A 17,428-nucleotide genomic window follows, 5' to 3' on the forward strand; every position below is an offset into this window, starting at 1 on the left:
GCTGAACGAGAAGCGGAGAGAAGCAGCACAGCAGCATCGGGACATAGTGCATGAGTAACAACACGACGTGCATGACCGCGGGAAGACACACACCACGACGACCGTCAGGAGCTGGTCAAGGTGTGCACGATGTCAACGTATGTGTGCCACTGCACACTTTCGCTGGCAACAAAATCAGTTGGGCGGAGCTGAAACCTCTGAGATATCCTTACATAACAGGTGGCTAAATTGGCGATCTGTACCGACACAAACGACGGCGAACAAGCTGCAAGGCGGCTTAAGCCAACAGGAAACTGTAATTTATGCAGAGTTTACGCTGAATTTTACGTAGAAAGATACAACATGATGTTCCAATATTACTCGTGTGACAGTCGCGTCGGTCACACATGTGTATGTATTTGAAGTTCTGACTTATTGCAAACCTTGCCTTACGGTCGCCATCATGGTCCTAAGGCCAGAAGTGGTTCAAGCTTTCAATACCCTCAACATCAATCCAGACGTTGACCAGGCCACCGCCTCGAAGGCTTACAAACGTCTTGCTCTTATTCATCACCCAGACCGCAACCACAAGGACAGCACTGCCACCCAACGCTTTCAAGAGGCAAGCCTCTACCTCGTCCTCTCTACAGCACATATTCATCCTCCATTAGATTGGCGCAGCATGGGATATTTGCCTGCGTCATTACGACAACCCAGCTCGCAGTCATGTTCCAGATCCTGCCGCTCAGTCAAGCGCACATAATCACTTTGGTGCTCATCACTTTACTGCAGAGGATGACATTCCTTTGGATGAAGAGGAGCTAGAGGCCTTTTATAGGTTCGTTACTTTACCAAGGATTCCTTTCCCCTTTCATGTCGATGTTATCCGCAGATTCATGTTTGCAGAGATGCTCTTCAACCGCTATTCAAGTACAAAGGGTCGCCGTTAGTGTTTTTAAGTAATTTTGTAACAACCTAGAAAAACCTTTTTCTTCGCCAGGTTATCGCTATCAGCGATCAGGCGCAGCAGGAGCAGGTTTGTCGACTTTCTCTGGTGGCTTTGCGGAATCCCAAGAAAGGCAGTCCTCCAATTCGGCTCGGCAAAGGAGGGAGAACGAGGAGTATGAAAGGCGAAAGCGCGAACTTGGTCAGTAGTATTATCCTCTTAAAATTGCTTCTTTTATAGATATCGTACAGAACTCGAAATTGAAGCGGAACAACGCGAAGCTGAGAGATGTGCTCGTGAAAAGTCCGCCGCCGAGGATCGCCGAGTCTCAGCTCTGGAAAACTCGTTTCAGGTGTTTACATTGCCCACTTTTCATCTACGCTTGATCTCTTACTTTATCAGTCTGCTCGTGATGGAAACTCAGCAGCGGTCCATCGCTCTGTTCTGGACTTTAGCTTGGATGTGAATAGTCCCCGAAAAAAGCCCAAGCAATCAAGGAAACAGGATGAGAACACTCCATACGAAACTTTGCTTCATGTCGCCGCAAGCTACTGTGACGAATCATTGGTCTCATTTTTGCTTGAACAAGGTCCTCCCCCTCTCCGCCTCTATGAATTTTCATCTCATCCACTGGACAGGCGCAAACCCCGTTGCTCTCAACAAGTCTCGATTGACTCCTTTCCACGCCTCCATCCAGGCCGGAAATACACCTGTTGTTCGCTTCCTCCTCAATCGGCGAGGAAGGTCGTCAGATGGCTATCATCCGTCCAAGGTTTCCGCTGCTGGCCGTACTCCGCTGCAGCTTGCAATTGCAAGCGGAATACCATCCATGGTAGAGTTGCTTGTCAAGGATGCGACGACACATGATGTCCAGCGCTGTTGGGAGCGCGAAGAAATGTCTGATGAAATCAGGAATATCTTGAAAACCAAAGTCAGTCGACGGCAAACAGGCGGTCTTCATATTTACACGTTTTGTTCCCTTGCATAGAAAGGCTTTGTGCCACCTGAAGAACGATCGGAAATTTCTGGCGATGGTAATTCTTCGTTGTCTAAAAGGACAAAGCGGAAGCAAGAACTGGCATTGAAGGAGCAGCAACAAAAGTCGGCTCGAATCGCAGAGGAGCAGATGCGTATCGCGGAAAAACAGCGTAAAAAACAAGAGCGGGCAGAGAAGCATGCTGCAGAAGAACAGGAGCGGACAGAAAGACGTCGACTTCAGGAAGAGGCGCGCCGTCAGGCGCAGGTCGCAGAATTCCATCGACTTCAGGAAGAGGCCCGTCGAAAGGAGCGGGTGGAGCAACAAAAGCAAGCTGAATTGCGGTTGAAAGCTGAAGAGCAGGAAAAGTTGAGGAAGGAAAAGGAAAAGGAGTTGAAGGCGCAAAGGGAGGCACAACTCAAGGCAGAGCAAGAGGCAAGACGGAAAAGTCAAGAGCAGGCTTCTCTCGACCTTCATCGACAGACTGAGAAGGGCACATCTCTCAAGAGGGACGGAGGGCAGAAAATGACACAAAACCGTGGCCAAAAAGAGGATGAAATGCGGAGTAGGGTAGATGCAAATCAACAAGATCACGGCAAGTCTTCTGAGCCCGTCGGCCAGACGGCTGAAACTTTGGATCCGACTGAGGAGTTGGCTGCGCTCCGGCGAGCTAAGCTAAAGGCGCGTCGAAAAGCGAAACAGGCCCTTCGACGAGAAGGACAACCCGCACCGTCTGCTCGAAGAGAGCTGAATGAACGGCGAGATCAGGTTTTATTTCCACTTTGTACAAAGCCAAGTGAGAAATTGACAGTCAATTTTACAGGTTCCAATTCAGTTGGAAGATGGAAAAGTAAGTGAGATGGCTTTATTTCGACGATGATGGTTAACATTTTCTTTCCTAGCACGAAGCGATGATGCGACGTCGGGCTGAACAAAGTGCGAGAGACAAGGAACGACATGGGCGATTAATGGAAGAAAAGGCGAGGACGAATGGTAGGTCTTTGGAGGAGAATGTGGGGTATTTAGATATTCAGACATGTGTTGTGCCGGATGACCTATTCCGATATGTATAAATTCACACGGTCAATGCCAACGACATGTGGGTATAATAACTTGTAATACTTAAGTAGTCTGCTCTTCATCTTTTACGAGAGCCTGCCTGCTCTTGGCAGCCAGCTACTGGTACTCATTCAGTTCTATCAATACCATCTCATTCCTTTCTTCTCTTCCTCCATCTTGCCACGCCACGTATTTTCCTTCCCTCATGTCCGCACCACCGTCGCCTCACAAGAAGAGAGACCGACCTCCAGCCTTGGATATTCCAGACGAGGACAGAAAGGCGGTCTCGGATGGAGAGATTCGTTACAACCGCGAACATTCCGTAAAGCTTAATGACAACCTGAACGACCAAGTACCGCTTTGTACATTCATATCGCCCTTATAACAACTCATCCATTTTCTTCCAACAGCTAAGCGTCAACATCTCCCTTACTGAGGCAGAGGATGGTACCGCTGATCAAGATGTGCCTGTCTCTCGTTCAGGCTCTGCGACCTCGTCTCTCGACCCGTACTATTTTGGCATACAGTCGCCCTCCGATTCACCAGTTCTTCCCCTTCCACCTTCGACAAATTTTCTGAGCACCACTCCAGAGTACCTGCCTATCAGTGACCCCATCACCCCAGCTCGAAACCCAGCCGCGATTGACCGAAGGGGTCTTGTTGGTGTTGGCGAACTCGCAACCCCTCGTTGGGCCGCATCAGAGAGAAGCAGTGGCGTTCATCCCGCTCACGAAGCAACTGATATCGACGGATATGATGTCGTCGTTCCTGAAGATGTTGAGGATGATGGTCCAGATAGTCCCTGGACAATCGAGGCTGTCGATGGTGAATTGTCAGAGAAAGAGGAGGAGGTAAACCCTTTCTCTCGTTTTCATCGTTGTCTATCTGACACATCATCATTCTGTAAGCCTCAACCACTAAATCCACCACCTCGACCACTTCGTACCAAACCATCGATAGCAGACGAGAGCGGTGGTGAAGAGATATTATATCCGCGAAATGTTAACCTTACCCTTCCAGATCGAGGATCAGCTTTTGTGCTTGAAGATGGAGCTGCAAAGCCCAGCCAGGTTTTAGAATTGCCGCAACTTCTGGATACCAATGAATTAGCATCACCCCCAAGCGCATTTTCACAGTCCTCGAGGAGAGCCAAGAAGCGGACTTCTGATGAATTTGAGATGGACCAAACTGGTGCTTTGGTCTCAAAACGTATCGGAACAATGCCTGCTGGCAAGGAAAAGTCCAAGGATGAAAAATTGGCTTCGCGCAGGCATCGCAGTCTCAACGTCAGCATCTCATCCAGCTCTTCTTCTCGTGATACGAAAGGAAGGGACCGACGGCGAGAAAGCAGCGGTCTTACGATTAACTCCTCCGTCAATGCTCCGCTGTCTAGTGGAAAGTCTGACAGGCATGCAAGGCAGACCTCTGCCAGTTCAACCTCTTCAAATCATGCCGAGAATCCTCACTCTCGCCGCGTTCACAACACGGATTTTTCCCACCTCCCCCCTTCCCCGTCTTCTTCTTCCATTCAGCAATTTCTGCGGCATACATCCAGCACCACCAATACTCTTGCCCCGTCCAATTCATCATCAAAGGACAATCTCCACTCCTCTCCCAACGTAGCCCATTCTTTACTTCGGGGTACTCAGGAAGGCTGGTCTGGACTTGATGATGAAGCTACGGCAGAGGCTCTAAGGAAGCTCGACGGGCTGAGTGGCAAGGGTGCTCGCGCTCGCGCAAGTGTTGGCAGTTTTGGTCGACCCTCCAGTTCCAGTCGTCCTGGTACACCGGCAGGCAAATCTGGAACACAGTGGGAAGGAGTCAACTCTTCCGATTCTGGAAAGAATAAGAGGGGAAGTAGTTACGTACGAGATACCCACACTGGAAAGGACAAGGAACTCTCTCAACCTCGGCATACTGTAACTCTTACAAACGAAGGTCATATCGATGCGGAGGTGTCGGCAGCAGCGATCAGTGGCGACGAACAGTTGTCATCTCAAGACAAGACACCCAAGAAGACGACTCTGACCAGTGCAAGGTCAAGTTTTACTCCCAAGCGCGGTTCCACCTCGTCTACGACATACGGGAGTACCCCCACCACGAGCTCTCGTGACTCGGCCTCTATATCAGCTGGCACAAGTCTGACCTCGGTTTCAATCACCTCAGGTCGTCATTCATCAAGCAAAGGACGACGAAATAGCGCCAGCAGCGATATCTCGAGCATTCATTCGACAGACGCAACTTCATTAAAGGACCGTGTAGCGCATCTTGCAGCGAATGGTGAAGCAACCGAAGATGTGCTCGTTCCTCCCGTTCCCCCTTTACCAAAGGACCTGTCATCGTATCGTTCCCCTCCAACAACATCCGCTAGCTTGTCTTTTCCTTCAATAATTGCAGACGGGCGAGAACAGCAAAGTAGCCAGGATGATGTCCCAAATCGCAACATGTCTCTCGAAGTTCCGTCCTATCATGGCACTCCGGAAATATGGCCCTCGTCTTCTTCTTCTGCAGAACGTCAGCAGAGCCAGCATTATTCTTTTGCGCCCAACCCTCAGCCCGATCCCCCTTCCCCTGTTTTGAAGACGCCTTCGAAAAAGTGGAGTTTCTCAAGCGCGCTAAATCTCAGACTATCAAACTCTCCTTCTTCGTCAAGTCAGAAGTCTAGCTTTCCCCTCAGTCCACGATCTGTCACGTTTGGTCAACAGCTGCGGAAGTCCACGTCCAAAGAGCAAACCAGTTCGTCATCAATCTCAAAGCTGCCCTGGTCTCCGAAACAACCAGAAGCAATGACATCAGCAGGGTCTCTGGCGTCCCTCTCGTCCATTGGATCCATTCACAGTCCAGTAGTTTCAACCTCGCAAGCGAGGACTCCCGACCGCGGTGCTAGTCGTCCCGGAACGAGCTCAAGTGCCAGTACCAATAATACGACTTCAGCGTTGTCTGCACCTCAACCCGGGCCGTTGAGTCCCACTTCTTCTGCTCAACGTGGACAGTCAAAGCGTCTTACGCCTTCTTCCATCCCTTTCTTCCGTCGATCGTCCTCTCAGTCGATGCAGTTGCCTCCGCCTGTCGCTGGTGGAGCGGCGAGTTCCTCCTCGCCTACTTCACAATCTGCTTCATTTCCTAATTCACAACCCCGCTCAAAGGCAAGCAATTTTTCTGCTTATGATAACTCACTCTCAACTTGCGCACCTGGTGCGACTCAGAAGAAATCGTCCGTCTTAAGTCTCGGTTTTCCTTCTTTGCTAAAGTCAAATTCAAGGAGAAGCCTTCATGCGGACGCCAAGGATGCAGCCAAAGAACAATCAAGACTAAAAGACGCTGCGCGAGATGCCGAAAAAGAAAGGGCGAAGCTCGAAAAAGAGAAACAGAAGAAAGAGGACAAAGATCGAAGTGAGAGCCGCATTTCTGTACTCATCAGCAGGAAACGGGGCAAGGTGCGTGTTTCTCGTTTTTTTACGCCATGACACCCACTTAGACTTTCACCCAGACTCTCTCTTCCACTGATCCTAGGAAACCAAAATCTCCTGTGAATCTTCCCCCAATGCAAATATCCGCGATTGAGCCTGTAACCGCCCAACGAGTGGCAAAACTCAAATCTTCGACTGTGTCTTCAACTTCAATCCCAAGCAACAGAACATCTTCATCTTCGTCACGACTGACATCTCAGACCGTTAGCTCAATGCAAAAGCAGTCTGACTCTTCCCTTCGTAGCCGTAATCAATTACCTACCATCGCGGGCTCTCCTTCTGTGGGAACAAATGGCACTAATAGTTCGCAGACTTTGAAAGACGGGAGAGATCCTCCTTCGTCCTTGACGAACAGCGTCATCGGCCTTCCAAAAGAAACTCCAACAAAGATTCCTCGGATCTCAAGCCGAACATCAGCCGCCTCTTCTCCGCCGTTGAAGCACTCTGCATCAGCTTTAACAAACCGCCGAGCGAGTACCCACACCACCGGATTTGGGCCATCAGCAAATTCTTCACCCACGTCTTTCTCTACCAACGAATTTGGTGTCATGGAAGGTGAGGATGGGACTACACCCAAAGTCATGGCAGGACCTACAAGGCAGTCGTCAATTCGTGGATCCCCATCCACGTTGACGTCACGACCCCCTCGCCAATCGTCCACAGCAATGACCTCATCTACGAGCCTACTCCATCGCAAAGGCAACCGTGACTCTGTCTCCTTTATCGGACTACGAAAATCTTCAACAAGTTCAGTTACCTCGATATCCACCCCTGCTTCAACGGAAACCGCACATCATCGTTTTTCGGCACTTTCTCCTTCAAAAGGTCTGAAACTGCTAGCAAAGCCTACTCCGCGTTCATCAAATTCAACATCAACCCAAAATATCCACCAGGCGATAGCTTCCCCATCTTCGAGTCGGCAGTCCCTTTCTACTCCCTCCCCAGTACCTAGCTCTGTCGATGAAGAAGAGCTTCTTGGAGACGAAGAAATGTTGCAGTACATTAGACGACAACAAGCCAAGAAGCTCGCGTCTGGCGCGACTCAGGAAGAATTGGATGATCTACTCAAGTTTCCTGAACCCATTCCTCCCGGTACTCCGGCATCCCCTTCAGGTAGAGCCGGCCTACTTTTCTTTTTAATCTTGCTTTGCTAAGTTTTGAATACTCAGCCATCTTGAAGGGCAGTCAAGCGCAATACTTATCGGACTACGAACGCAAGGAAATTCTTGACTACCCGTCAATTTATTGCTTTGGTGCGAAAAGCAAAAAGAAACCTGCGGTCCTTGATAATTCATTGAATAACTACGGCTATGATGACGAAAGAGGAGACTACCTAGTTGTTAACAATGACCACCTCGCATATCGCTATGAAGTCATCGACACACTAGGAAAGGGGTCATTCGGTCAGGTATTGCACTGTCGCGATTATAGTACTGGAGAATCTGTCGCTATCAAGATCATCCGGAACAAGAAGCGGTTCCATCACCAAGCATTAGTGGAAATAAAAATTCTTGATAACCTTCGTAAATGGGTTCGTTCTTGCATTTCGTCGCTTCCCCCCAAAGTCATCGCTCACAGCTGTTCACCAGGATGTTGACGAAAAGCACCATGTGATCAAGATGACAGAACACTTTTACTTTCGAAACCACCTCTGCATCGCTATGGAACTGCTCAGTATCAACCTTTATGAGCTTATCAAGGCCAACGGTTTTGTAGGCTTTACAACAGCCCTGATACGACGCTTTACCAGCCAAATGTTGATGTCATTAACTTTGATGCGTCACCACCGAATAGTCCACTGTGATTTGAAACCCGAGGTACGCATCGTTGGGTCATTCCGAGGCGTGGCTCTCATTCCCTGCAGAATGTCTTGCTGCGACACCCTGCTAAAAGCGCCATCAAGGTCATCGATTTTGGTAGTAGTTGCTTCGAGCACGAGAAAAGTTCGTCGGCTCCCCTTCACGTGCATGCCTCTTCTGACATCCTTCCTTCAGTTTATACTTACATACAAAGCCGTTTTTATCGATCACCTGAAGTAATTCTTGGCATGAATTACCATATGGCTATTGATATGTGGAGCTTGGGATGCATTCTAGCTGAACTTTACACAGGATTTCCAATATTCCCTGGAGAGAATGAACAAGAGCAACTATCTTGCATCATGGAAGTCCTGGGTATTCCTGACAAGGAATTTGTCAACCGTAGCTCTCGCAAGAAATTATTTTTTGGTAAGAGATTTCGTCTAATATCTATCCCGACGTGTTTAATGGTTTTCGTAGATACTAACGGCGCTCCTCGTGCCGTCATCAATTCCAAAGGCAGGCGACGCAGGCCAGGCACAAAATCTCTCAGTCAAGTTTTGCGGTGTAACGATGAGGAGTTTGTTGATTTTATCTCGAAATGCCTCGTTTGGGATCCCGAGCGACGAATCAAACCACAAGCAGCTATGCGGCATCCGTTTGTAACTGCTGGACGGAGACTGAAACCCCCGCCTTCAGCAGGCAAGGCTTCATCCTCAAGCTTAACTGGAAATCGGAGCAAGCAGTTGGCCGAGACACCCAAAAAGTCACTCATCGGTGCCCCAACGCCCCTCACTGCGCGTTCCTCTCGAACGGCAACTAACGGCGGCCCCACTACGCCAAGCAATTCGCATGCATCAACTATGGGCTCCTCACGTTCCTACCGAACGTCGCAAGCTCATCTAGGGCTCGGGTCTCTTAGTTCTAGCCGAACGCTGAGCGGATTCGCAGTGAGTGGTTACACTTCTGGACAGGAGAGAAAGAGAGGGCTGACATCTTTCCTCGCAGTCAAGTTCAACCAAGTGACAGACATTGCTTCCCGTCTTCCTCACTAAATTGTTGTTCAAAATGTTTGTCCATACTAAATCCGGAACTAGACCATGACTGTATCACTGCTGTTATCACTGGTATAATCACCCTACACGCATCATTCTGCAATATATAATCCATCTCTGGGAGAGATCTTCCGTTATCTTAGCCGTTGTATATATATAAACGACTCCTCTGCTTGATGCAATTATATCCTGGAATCATCTGCTTCGTCCAAGCACCGCAGCGTCAGGAAGACGTCACTCCCTGCCACGACCCATCAGCCATGTACACAGAAGATTATTAACTCAATGATAGCGCACCCCACCCCTCTAATGACAAGAACTCGAGTGAACCACCAAAATATCTACGTCGAATTAGAACAATATCTTGAACGGTGACCGGATGGCCTACCTGGCGTACAACCTACTCATTGGCAATCCGTAGCCAAGTCCAGCGATGGTTCCAATTCCTGCCTGCAAACTCTTTCCTGCAATTTCGCCGAAGAGTCCTGCATCTCCCGTGCTACTTCCGTTGTCAGTTGCCAACCCACCTCCAACGCGCTGGGCTACGTATGGGCCACCAGCTCCGTCTACGTCGTCAACACTGTTCTCTGCGCCTCTGCCAGCAGTTGTGAAGGCATACGAGAATATTCGCGCCATATGACTTGGTGACACACCCCCGCCTTGATCCCTTACACGAATTGAGAAAAATGAGACACCAGGTTTAGATCCTCGCCGAGGAGGGAGGGGTGGTGAAAGAGTAACAACAACAGGTGGGAGCGAGTGAGAACCCAAGCCAGCTGGCGCTATGTGATGCTCCACAGTCGCTCGAAAGGAATTCTTCAAGATTTCAGTGAGAATATACTCCAGATGGACTGGGACGTAGCTGTAGGAGTACACTTGAGAGGCAGAAACAAAACTGAGCAAAGGGGGAGCGTACGGAAAGACAGCGTCAGTGTGCCCGTCGATTATGATTGATGGGCTTGCACCAAGCGTTGCCTCGCAGAGTTCGGTCACAAATGAGCCGCACATCTCGACCGTCTTTTTTGGAGAACATTGCATGTCGACCACTCCCATATGTGAGGCGTCTGCGAGGTTTGTCAAGGCATACGAGACCGCTATATGCTGCTCAGCAATGAGGCGAATGGAGATGCGATTCCGTATGGCTCCATCAAGAAAGTTGCTAATTTCTGACGGAGACATGTAGCGGGAACATTCTTGAAAACTTTAGTGTCGTAAAGTGAACGGATGAGCAGCTTATGAGTGCAATGGACGGACCCTTTGGCCATGACGGGGATGTCGTTTGCATGTCGCTGAACAAGATCCTCAAGCTTCTGGACAAATCTCTTGTTTTCCTCAAGGTCAGTAACAGGTGGGTGAGTAGCAAGCCATTTGAAGCTCTCCCTGTATGCCTCGAGTGTCTTGGCTACGTACGGGTTAGTGCCGACGATGAAGGGAAGAGACTCCAACGACCGCACGCGGGTGGCAAGTCGACGAGGCAGTTCCAATAGGGCGTAGGAGACGGACGATAAGACAGAGTCGGGGCTCAATGAACGTTGGAAAGATAACAACTGGGACAAGTTTAACGGTCGAGGACTTGTTGAAAGGTAGTTTGACAGCAGATCTATCGCTGCCTTTGACATTCCCTGAGGAGCTCGATGAGAGTAGAGTCGTCGCTCAACACGACGTTGAACGCGCCGTTGGGCACAAAGGAAACGTAGCGGCGTCGAGGCCGGCAACATAAGAAAGAGGAAGCGGTAATTAACAGAAGAAATACAAAGTACAAGTGAAATATCAAAGTAATCCTCTAATTGTATACTTGGTAGAGTGGACTGCATAAGAAAAATCAGCATCTCTTGCAACTATAAGAGAATACTCGCCACTTACGTGCTCGAAAACTTGGTACCCTGTCTCACCACCTTTTCCACTGCGTCCAAGAAATCACGTTCCGACGCTACCTTCCGTCGAGCTCTTATGGCAAACATCCCAGCCTTTATACAACGAGTCTTCAGTCAGCATTCACAGGAAGAGAGGAATCATCACTCGCCTCCGTTGCAACAGATCGCAGCTCCGCTCCAGTCGTGTTGGGGCAGAGTCGTGCAATGAGATCAAATCGAATATCGCGCTCCACACTCATACTAACTCGACAGTCAATCGGTTGGGTCGCCTCAAAAAGTTGATGCAAACCTCCTAGCATGAATTCTCAGAATGTGGGCCCGACCTTCGTTATCGGGTAATGAGAATTCTACTCGACGATCTAAACGCCCAGGGCGGAGGAGAGCAGGATCAAGGGTGTCTGGCCTACGTGGAATGTGAACATATGCAACCATGAAGTTAATGAAAGATTCCAACCGATTCGTAGCCATTAACACCTTGATGTTTCCTCGCGGATCAAAGCCATCCAGTTGGTTGATCAACTCCAACATCGTTCGCTGCACCTCATTATCGCCTCCAGCACCATCATCAAACCGAGCACCACCAATGGCATCCACTTCATCAAAGAAAATGATGCATGCCTTTTTGCTACGTGCCATCTCAAACAACTCGCGTACCATGCGCGCACCTTCGCCGACATACTTTTGGACTAGTTCAGAGCCAATCACCCGAATAAAAGTGGCGTCGGTTCGGTTGGCGACAGCACGAGCGCAAAGAGTCTTTCCCGTTCCTGGCGGGCCAAATAGAAGCACCCCCTTGGGTGGGTCAATACCAAGGTTGACAAAGCGTTCCGGCTGCGCAAAATGTCAACATTGCTTTTAAACGGAGTGGTGACACATACAGAGAGTAGAGGTGTTTCGACAACTTCTCGTAGCTTTTCAATCTGTTCTTTACATCCTCCTATGTCCGAATAGGTTACATCAGGCTTCTCCTCAACTTGCATCATCGTCACGGACGCGTCGATCTTGGGTGGTAAAGGTATTTGTATTTGATACTTTGTTCGATCAACGCTGTATAGCTGAAATTTGATTGAGGTTCAAGGAGAGCGTATATCAGTGCTCACCCAACACGCATCCCTTCTTCGATATCAGTTGCTGCGACACGGTCACCTAGTCCGACGACGAATTTGGCAATTTGCTTGATGTTGATAACATATTTGTCTTGCTCGTCAGCACCTTTCTGTCCTTGTAAAGCGCCTTGAGCATTCACAGCTTTAGCAGCCTCGGCGAGTTTGGGATCCACTGGAATGATCTTTGTGCAACGTGCGACTTGCAAGGGATGTTCTTCTCCCATTCGTTGCCGGTCCGCGGCCAAATCCCAAAGATTTGGAGAAGCCAGACCGGTGTCCGATTCCTTTACTCCTGCGAAAATGTTTGGAACTGCAACATAACGCATTAGTTCTTGGCTGACCTAGCTTCTCATTTATCCGCTTCTGAATATCTTTGATGTCCTTTTCCACATCCTTCAATTTGGCAGCATATGGGCCTTGACCCTGAAGGCGCTGGTAGGCATGGTTGAAAGACGAAGACGAACAGACATACATAAGTTTTCAGAATTTGAATGTCACTGTCGTCGAGAGCTAAAGAATAAGGTGGTGATTGACTGAAGAAAACGACGACCTGCAGAATACATACCCACGATCTTTTCCTCCTTCTTGTCATCGACCTTCTTTTCATCTGCAATAGATGGTCAGCAATGCGTCGAACGAGACGTTGGCTGCGTACACTTTTCCCAGTTGCTGTTGAGACGTCAGACTGCGAATATACGGCGACGACGAAGAGAAACTCACGACTTTGGCGGCATAGTATTCGAGGTATAATGGTCGTGAAGAGAGAGACGCGTCACTTTCTCACGTGATTAGATTAGCTTCGCTTTGGCTTTGCTCTTAGATTGGCACTCTCCCTCATCATGGCTGGCGCACTTCAAAACGCAAAGAGAGATCTTCCAAAGATCAGGGATGAGGCCAGGGAAAGCAGGTTTGGTCAGGTCTTTGGCGTCTCTGGCCCCGTCGTAATTGCTGAAAACATGGTTGGCGCCGCCATGTACGAACTTGTTCGTGTTGGTCACGATGAACTCGTTGGAGGTCCGTCCACTCTGTTGCAGCCGAGTGCCCATTTCTTTTGTTCATAAAAACAGAGGTTATAAGAATCGAGGCCGACAAAGCCACTATCCAGGTTTATGAAGAGACCTCAGGTGTTACAGTCGGTGATCCTGTTCTACGCACTGGAAAGCCCCTCAGCGTCGAGTTGGGTCCAGGTTTATTGTGTTTTTTTCTTTGTATATCCATCAACTCACATTTTTCCTTCAACTAGGTCTGATGGGTAACATTGTTGACGGAATTCAGCGTCCGCTACGAGTGAGCATCATCATGGCTCGCTTTGTTCAAATCATTTTGTGACTGTTCTGCAGGCAATCCAAGAGCTCTCTAAATCGATTTACATACCGCGTGGCATCAACACCGAGGCCCTTGAACGATCGCTACAATGGGACTTCAAACCCACCACATTCCGGGTAGATCTATCTCTTCTCGCCCCCATTTTTCATTGTTGTTCACTTCGATAGGTTGGGGATCATATTAGTGGGGGTGATATATTTGGTGGCGTCTACGAGAATTCGCTTGTCGACAATCACAAGATTATGCTCTCACCTCGAGCGCTCGGCACAATCACCCACATCGCCGAGAAAGGCCAGTATTCCGTCGAGGTGAGTAATTTGCCGACATTTGAAAGAAAGACGGGGTACTCATTCAATTCAGGACGTTGTTCTAGAAACGGAGTTTGAGGGAAAGACGACAAAGCATACGATGATGCAACTCTGGCCAGTACGGGCACCTCGCCCTGTGGCCGAGAAGCAGACAGCGGATTATCCACTCCTTACTGGTCAGCGTATTCTTGATGCCCTATTCCCGTGAGCATTTATATCAGCGCGTGCCGTTTGTCGCCTGTCTCATTGCAGTCAAGTTGTGTCCAAGGTGGTACAACTGCGATACCCGGAGCATTCGGCTGTGGAAAGACAGTCATTTCTCAAGCCCTTTCAAAATTTTCTAATAGCGATATCATCGTTTACGTTGGGTGCGGAGAGCGCGGGAACGAGGTGTGTACGCAAATAAGTATCGTTTTTTTGACCCCTCCTAACTAACCGCTTGACAGATGGCAGAAGTTCTGATGGAGGTAGCACTTGACTGCCATTTCATTGATTTATCGTCACAACTTTTTTTAGTTTCCTCAACTTACGATGGAAATTGGCGACCGTCAAGAACCCATCATGAAACGAACTACCTTGGTTGCCAACACCTCCAATATGCCTGTCGCTGCACGTGAAGCCTCTATTTATACTGGGATCACCCTTTCCGAGTATTTCCGCGACCAGGGTTCCAACGTGGCCATGATGGCCGATTCAACTTCTCGCTGGGCAGAAGCTCTCCGGGAAATTTCAGGTCGTTTGGCAGAAATGCCAGCGGACTCCGGTTACCCCGCCTATCTTGGTACTAAATTAGCTAGTTTCTACGAACGCGCCGGGAAGGTTGTATGCATTGGAAACCCTGAGAGGCAAGGCACGGTTTCAATTGTTGGAGCGTAAGTCCACTGGTAACATGTTTGATTCTACTGATTCCAATCATGAACAACGGCAGCGTGTCACCTCCCGGTGGTGATTTCTCGGATCCTGTCACATCTGCAACGCTTGGTATAGTACAGGTCTTCTGGGGCCTCGATAAGAAGCTTGCACAACGGAAACACTTCCCGTCCGTCAATTGGTCCCTCTCTTACTCCAAATATACCAAGGTTCTAGAGCCGTACTATGAAACAACAGAGCCGGGATTCGTGGAGCTGCGCACGAAAACGAAAGAAATTCTTCAGAAAGAGGAAGACTTGGCTGAGATCGTACAACTGGTTGGAAAGAGTGCACTGGGAGAAAATGACAAGATCACACTGGAAGTGGCGCGGATGTTGAAGGACGACTTCCTGCAACAGAACGGAATGAGCGAATACGACCGCTACTGTCCATTCTACAAGACCAGCGCAATGTTGAGGAACTTTGTAGGATTCCATGATGCGGCCATCAAGGCGGTCACTCAGAATGAGGTCACATTCGCAAAGATCAAGGACTCGGTGGGAGACATTATGTTCAAGCTTTCTCAAATGAAATTTGAGGTACGTTAGTTTGGTGAATGTTGGACTGACATAAAGTGATATATTTATTACATTCAGTCACCATCCCAGGGCAAAGAGGCCATCAAGCAGAAATTGGACGGGTTGTATGTAGAAATGCAGGATAAATTCCGTCAAATGGCCGAGTGATGCCTCGATGACGTAATTTGCACATAGGTTTCAGTTCTGTTATAATATGAGCGCCCTTCATTCACCTCATTTCACTCCCCAACCATGCGTCTGTTCCCCTTTCTCGTTGCCCTCGTCAATGCCTATCCAGCCTGGCGCTCTCCTGCTGACATCCAGGTCCCTTTCAGCACCACCAGTGCCACCATCTATCAAACATTGCGCCACGACCCAAAGTGAGTTCTCTGCCCACCTCTAATCTCAATTTATTCACCGACCCTGCTCCGAGTTTCTCTCTCTTGGTCAAGGCTATTGACTATGTCGGGGATCTCTCCGCTCTGCTTGATGACCCCTCTGTCAAGTCAGTCCTTTAAGCAACTCGCCCAAGGTTACCAACCCTCTCCCACAGAATCACCTTTTTCGCACCTCCCGACAAGGCATTGCGGCGCAAGCATCATCACCTTTTGACAGAAGAAGACATCTACCATGGATCTCATGATCTAGCCAATCTCGCTTATCTGATAGACGCCAAAACATCTCTACACAAGCCTGATGATGAAAAGCGAAAGAGGTTTATCAAGGCCATTCTTCGCTCAATTTTAAGTTATCACATAATACCGATAGGCAGCCTCGACATCGCTTCGCTGGGGCTGAATACGACCTTTCCTACTAATCTCACTATCCCAGGTGCATTAGCTAGTCAACCTTTACGCGTGAGAGTTCAGCGTTCTTTCTTGCCTGCACGCACGACTGTAAACCTCTATGCGAGGATTACACGCTCTGACGTCATGGCCACAAACGGTGAATACGCAATACTTCTGTTTTGACGACTTCTGAAATATTGAAAGGTGTTATCCATGTGATCAACCATCCCCTACTACCTCCTCCGTCCATCTTTCAAGAACTTTTCATCGCTCCACAAGTCTTTTCCACACTGGTATGTATTATACTTCTTTTCCATTTTCATATTCTCAGGTCTGATTAACTTTACCTGTCTGCAGACTTCAGCCATTCAACGAATGGGTCTCACAGATAATATAGACTTGCACTACGTTCGGGGCCTAGATGGACACAAAGGCCATTTTCAGGGTGCCTCCACCGTGACAGTCTTCGCCCCAACTAATCGTGCCTTCGAAGTTCTTCCAGAGAAACTTCGTTTATTCCTATTTTCTCCCTTTGGTGCACCCGCGCTCAAAAAGTTGCTCCAGTTTCACATCGTGCCCGACTTGGTTTTACATTCGGGTGAGCTCAATTAATCTTGCGACAGTTTTTTAGAACTCTTTTATTATGCAGACTATCTCTACAATAGCTCTTCTCAGGCGATGACAGCAGTAGAGAAGGAACGTCCATATTTCTTGATGCAAAGTTCAGCTAGCCATACCAGTTCTCGCGCCAGTGACCCTCTGCTTCAACAGGTGCAGCAAGTAGAATCTGCGCTGGCTGAGATTAACATACCGCGTCGCGAGCCGATTTCTTCCCTGAAACTGGCATTGGACACACTCCTCGTCAACCACACCCTTCATGCACAAATCGACAAGTTTAACATAACTTTTCCAATTCCTGGTCCGCGGCAGCCTGGCAGGGTTACCACACGATTTCTGGTCAACCGACAGAGGGTCCTCTTGCCTGATATTGTTGGATTAAACGGTGCCATCCACGTCGTTGGTCGAATACTTGACCCACGAAAACATCCACATCACGGAGTCGCTGAGAACGAAGGAGAGGACGTGTGGGGAAGTTGGGAGCAGTGGTTACCTCAATGGGGGGTGCACAGTGAAGTCTCCACTGTGGATTTAGCAAGGTTCTTGTTGAAAAGTGGAACGAGGTGTCCACAGGAATTGTTGAAGTGATATGAAGTTACAAAGTTTTACGGAATGTTTGCTTTGGCTGCCAGCTTTTTGTGAATGCGGGTCTTTTGATGGGCTATCCATAAATTGCCTTCCTCTATCATAACTGGGC

General features: G+C 48.8%; 5 protein-coding genes across 5 annotated transcripts; 4 read left to right on the forward strand and 1 right to left on the reverse strand.

Moving 5' to 3' along the window:
• Nucleotides 1–442: 442 nt before the first annotated feature.
• Nucleotides 443–2,974, forward strand: LACBIDRAFT_316123 (uncharacterized protein; the record flags this gene model as incomplete). Its single annotated transcript, XM_001878287.1, has 9 exons — nt 443–601; nt 651–924; nt 980–1,126; nt 1,177–1,277; nt 1,328–1,514; nt 1,564–1,856; nt 1,914–2,669; nt 2,725–2,751; nt 2,804–2,974. The coding sequence occupies 9 exons, from the start codon at nt 443–445 to the stop codon at nt 2,972–2,974; spliced, it is 2,115 nt and encodes a 704-aa protein (XP_001878322.1).
• Nucleotides 2,975–7,628: 4,654 nt separating this feature from the next.
• On the forward strand, nt 7,629–8,933 carry LACBIDRAFT_143523 (uncharacterized protein; the record flags this gene model as incomplete). Its single annotated transcript, XM_001878288.1, has 5 exons — nt 7,629–7,961; nt 8,020–8,247; nt 8,295–8,373; nt 8,425–8,658; nt 8,710–8,933. Coding segments are annotated over 5 exons (1,098 nt in total), but the record flags the coding sequence as incomplete, so codon positions are not given.
• A 2,071-nt stretch (nt 8,934–11,004) lies between these two features.
• On the reverse strand, nt 11,005–12,998 carry LACBIDRAFT_189595 (uncharacterized protein; the record flags this gene model as incomplete). Its single annotated transcript, XM_001878621.1, has 12 exons — nt 11,005–11,092; nt 11,148–11,251; nt 11,284–11,398; nt 11,448–11,561; nt 11,613–11,989; nt 12,037–12,205; nt 12,259–12,556; nt 12,606–12,687; nt 12,737–12,774; nt 12,830–12,871; nt 12,920–12,933; nt 12,985–12,998. 12 exons carry the CDS (start codon nt 12,996–12,998, stop codon nt 11,068–11,070), a joined length of 1,392 nt encoding a protein of 463 aa, XP_001878656.1. The 3' UTR covers nt 11,005–11,067.
• A 104-nt stretch (nt 12,999–13,102) lies between these two features.
• LACBIDRAFT_189496 (uncharacterized protein) lies at nt 13,103–15,572 on the forward strand. The gene is made up of 11 exons (XM_001878289.1): nt 13,103–13,278; nt 13,332–13,451; nt 13,508–13,551; nt 13,605–13,706; nt 13,758–13,898; nt 13,951–14,102; nt 14,156–14,288; nt 14,345–14,365; nt 14,415–14,770; nt 14,827–15,346; nt 15,404–15,572. The coding sequence occupies exons 1-11, from the start codon at nt 13,104–13,106 to the stop codon at nt 15,491–15,493; spliced, it is 1,854 nt and encodes a 617-aa protein (XP_001878324.1). The 5' UTR covers nt 13,103; the 3' UTR covers nt 15,494–15,572.
• Nucleotides 15,573–15,756: 184 nt separating this feature from the next.
• Nucleotides 15,757–17,319, forward strand: LACBIDRAFT_232955 (uncharacterized protein; the record flags this gene model as incomplete). Its single annotated transcript, XM_001878290.1, has 5 exons — nt 15,757–15,830; nt 15,879–16,270; nt 16,318–16,406; nt 16,471–16,711; nt 16,895–17,319. Coding segments are annotated over 5 exons (1,221 nt in total), but the record flags the coding sequence as incomplete, so codon positions are not given.
• Between the last annotated feature and the right edge of the window lie 109 nt (nt 17,320–17,428).

This window comes from Laccaria bicolor, genomic scaffold (genome assembly GCF_000143565.1).
Source record: "Laccaria bicolor S238N-H82 LACBIscaffold_6 genomic scaffold, whole genome shotgun sequence".
NCBI classification, from domain to species: Eukaryota; Fungi; Basidiomycota; class Agaricomycetes; order Agaricales; family Hydnangiaceae; genus Laccaria; species Laccaria bicolor.

Excerpts from the sequence above, each read along its gene's own strand:
- LACBIDRAFT_189496 (XM_001878289.1), top strand. The coding sequence starts at position 13,104 with ATGGCTGGCGCACTTCAAAACGCAAAGAGAGATCTTCCAAAGATCAGG. Across the intron at positions 13,452-13,507 it reads CAGCGTCGAGTTGGGTCCAG|GTCTGATGGGTAACATTGTT; the intron begins GTTTATTGTGTT and ends TCCTTCAACTAG. Across the intron at positions 14,366-14,414 it reads TGGCAGAAGTTCTGATGGAG|TTTCCTCAACTTACGATGGA; the intron begins GTAGCACTTGAC and ends AACTTTTTTTAG.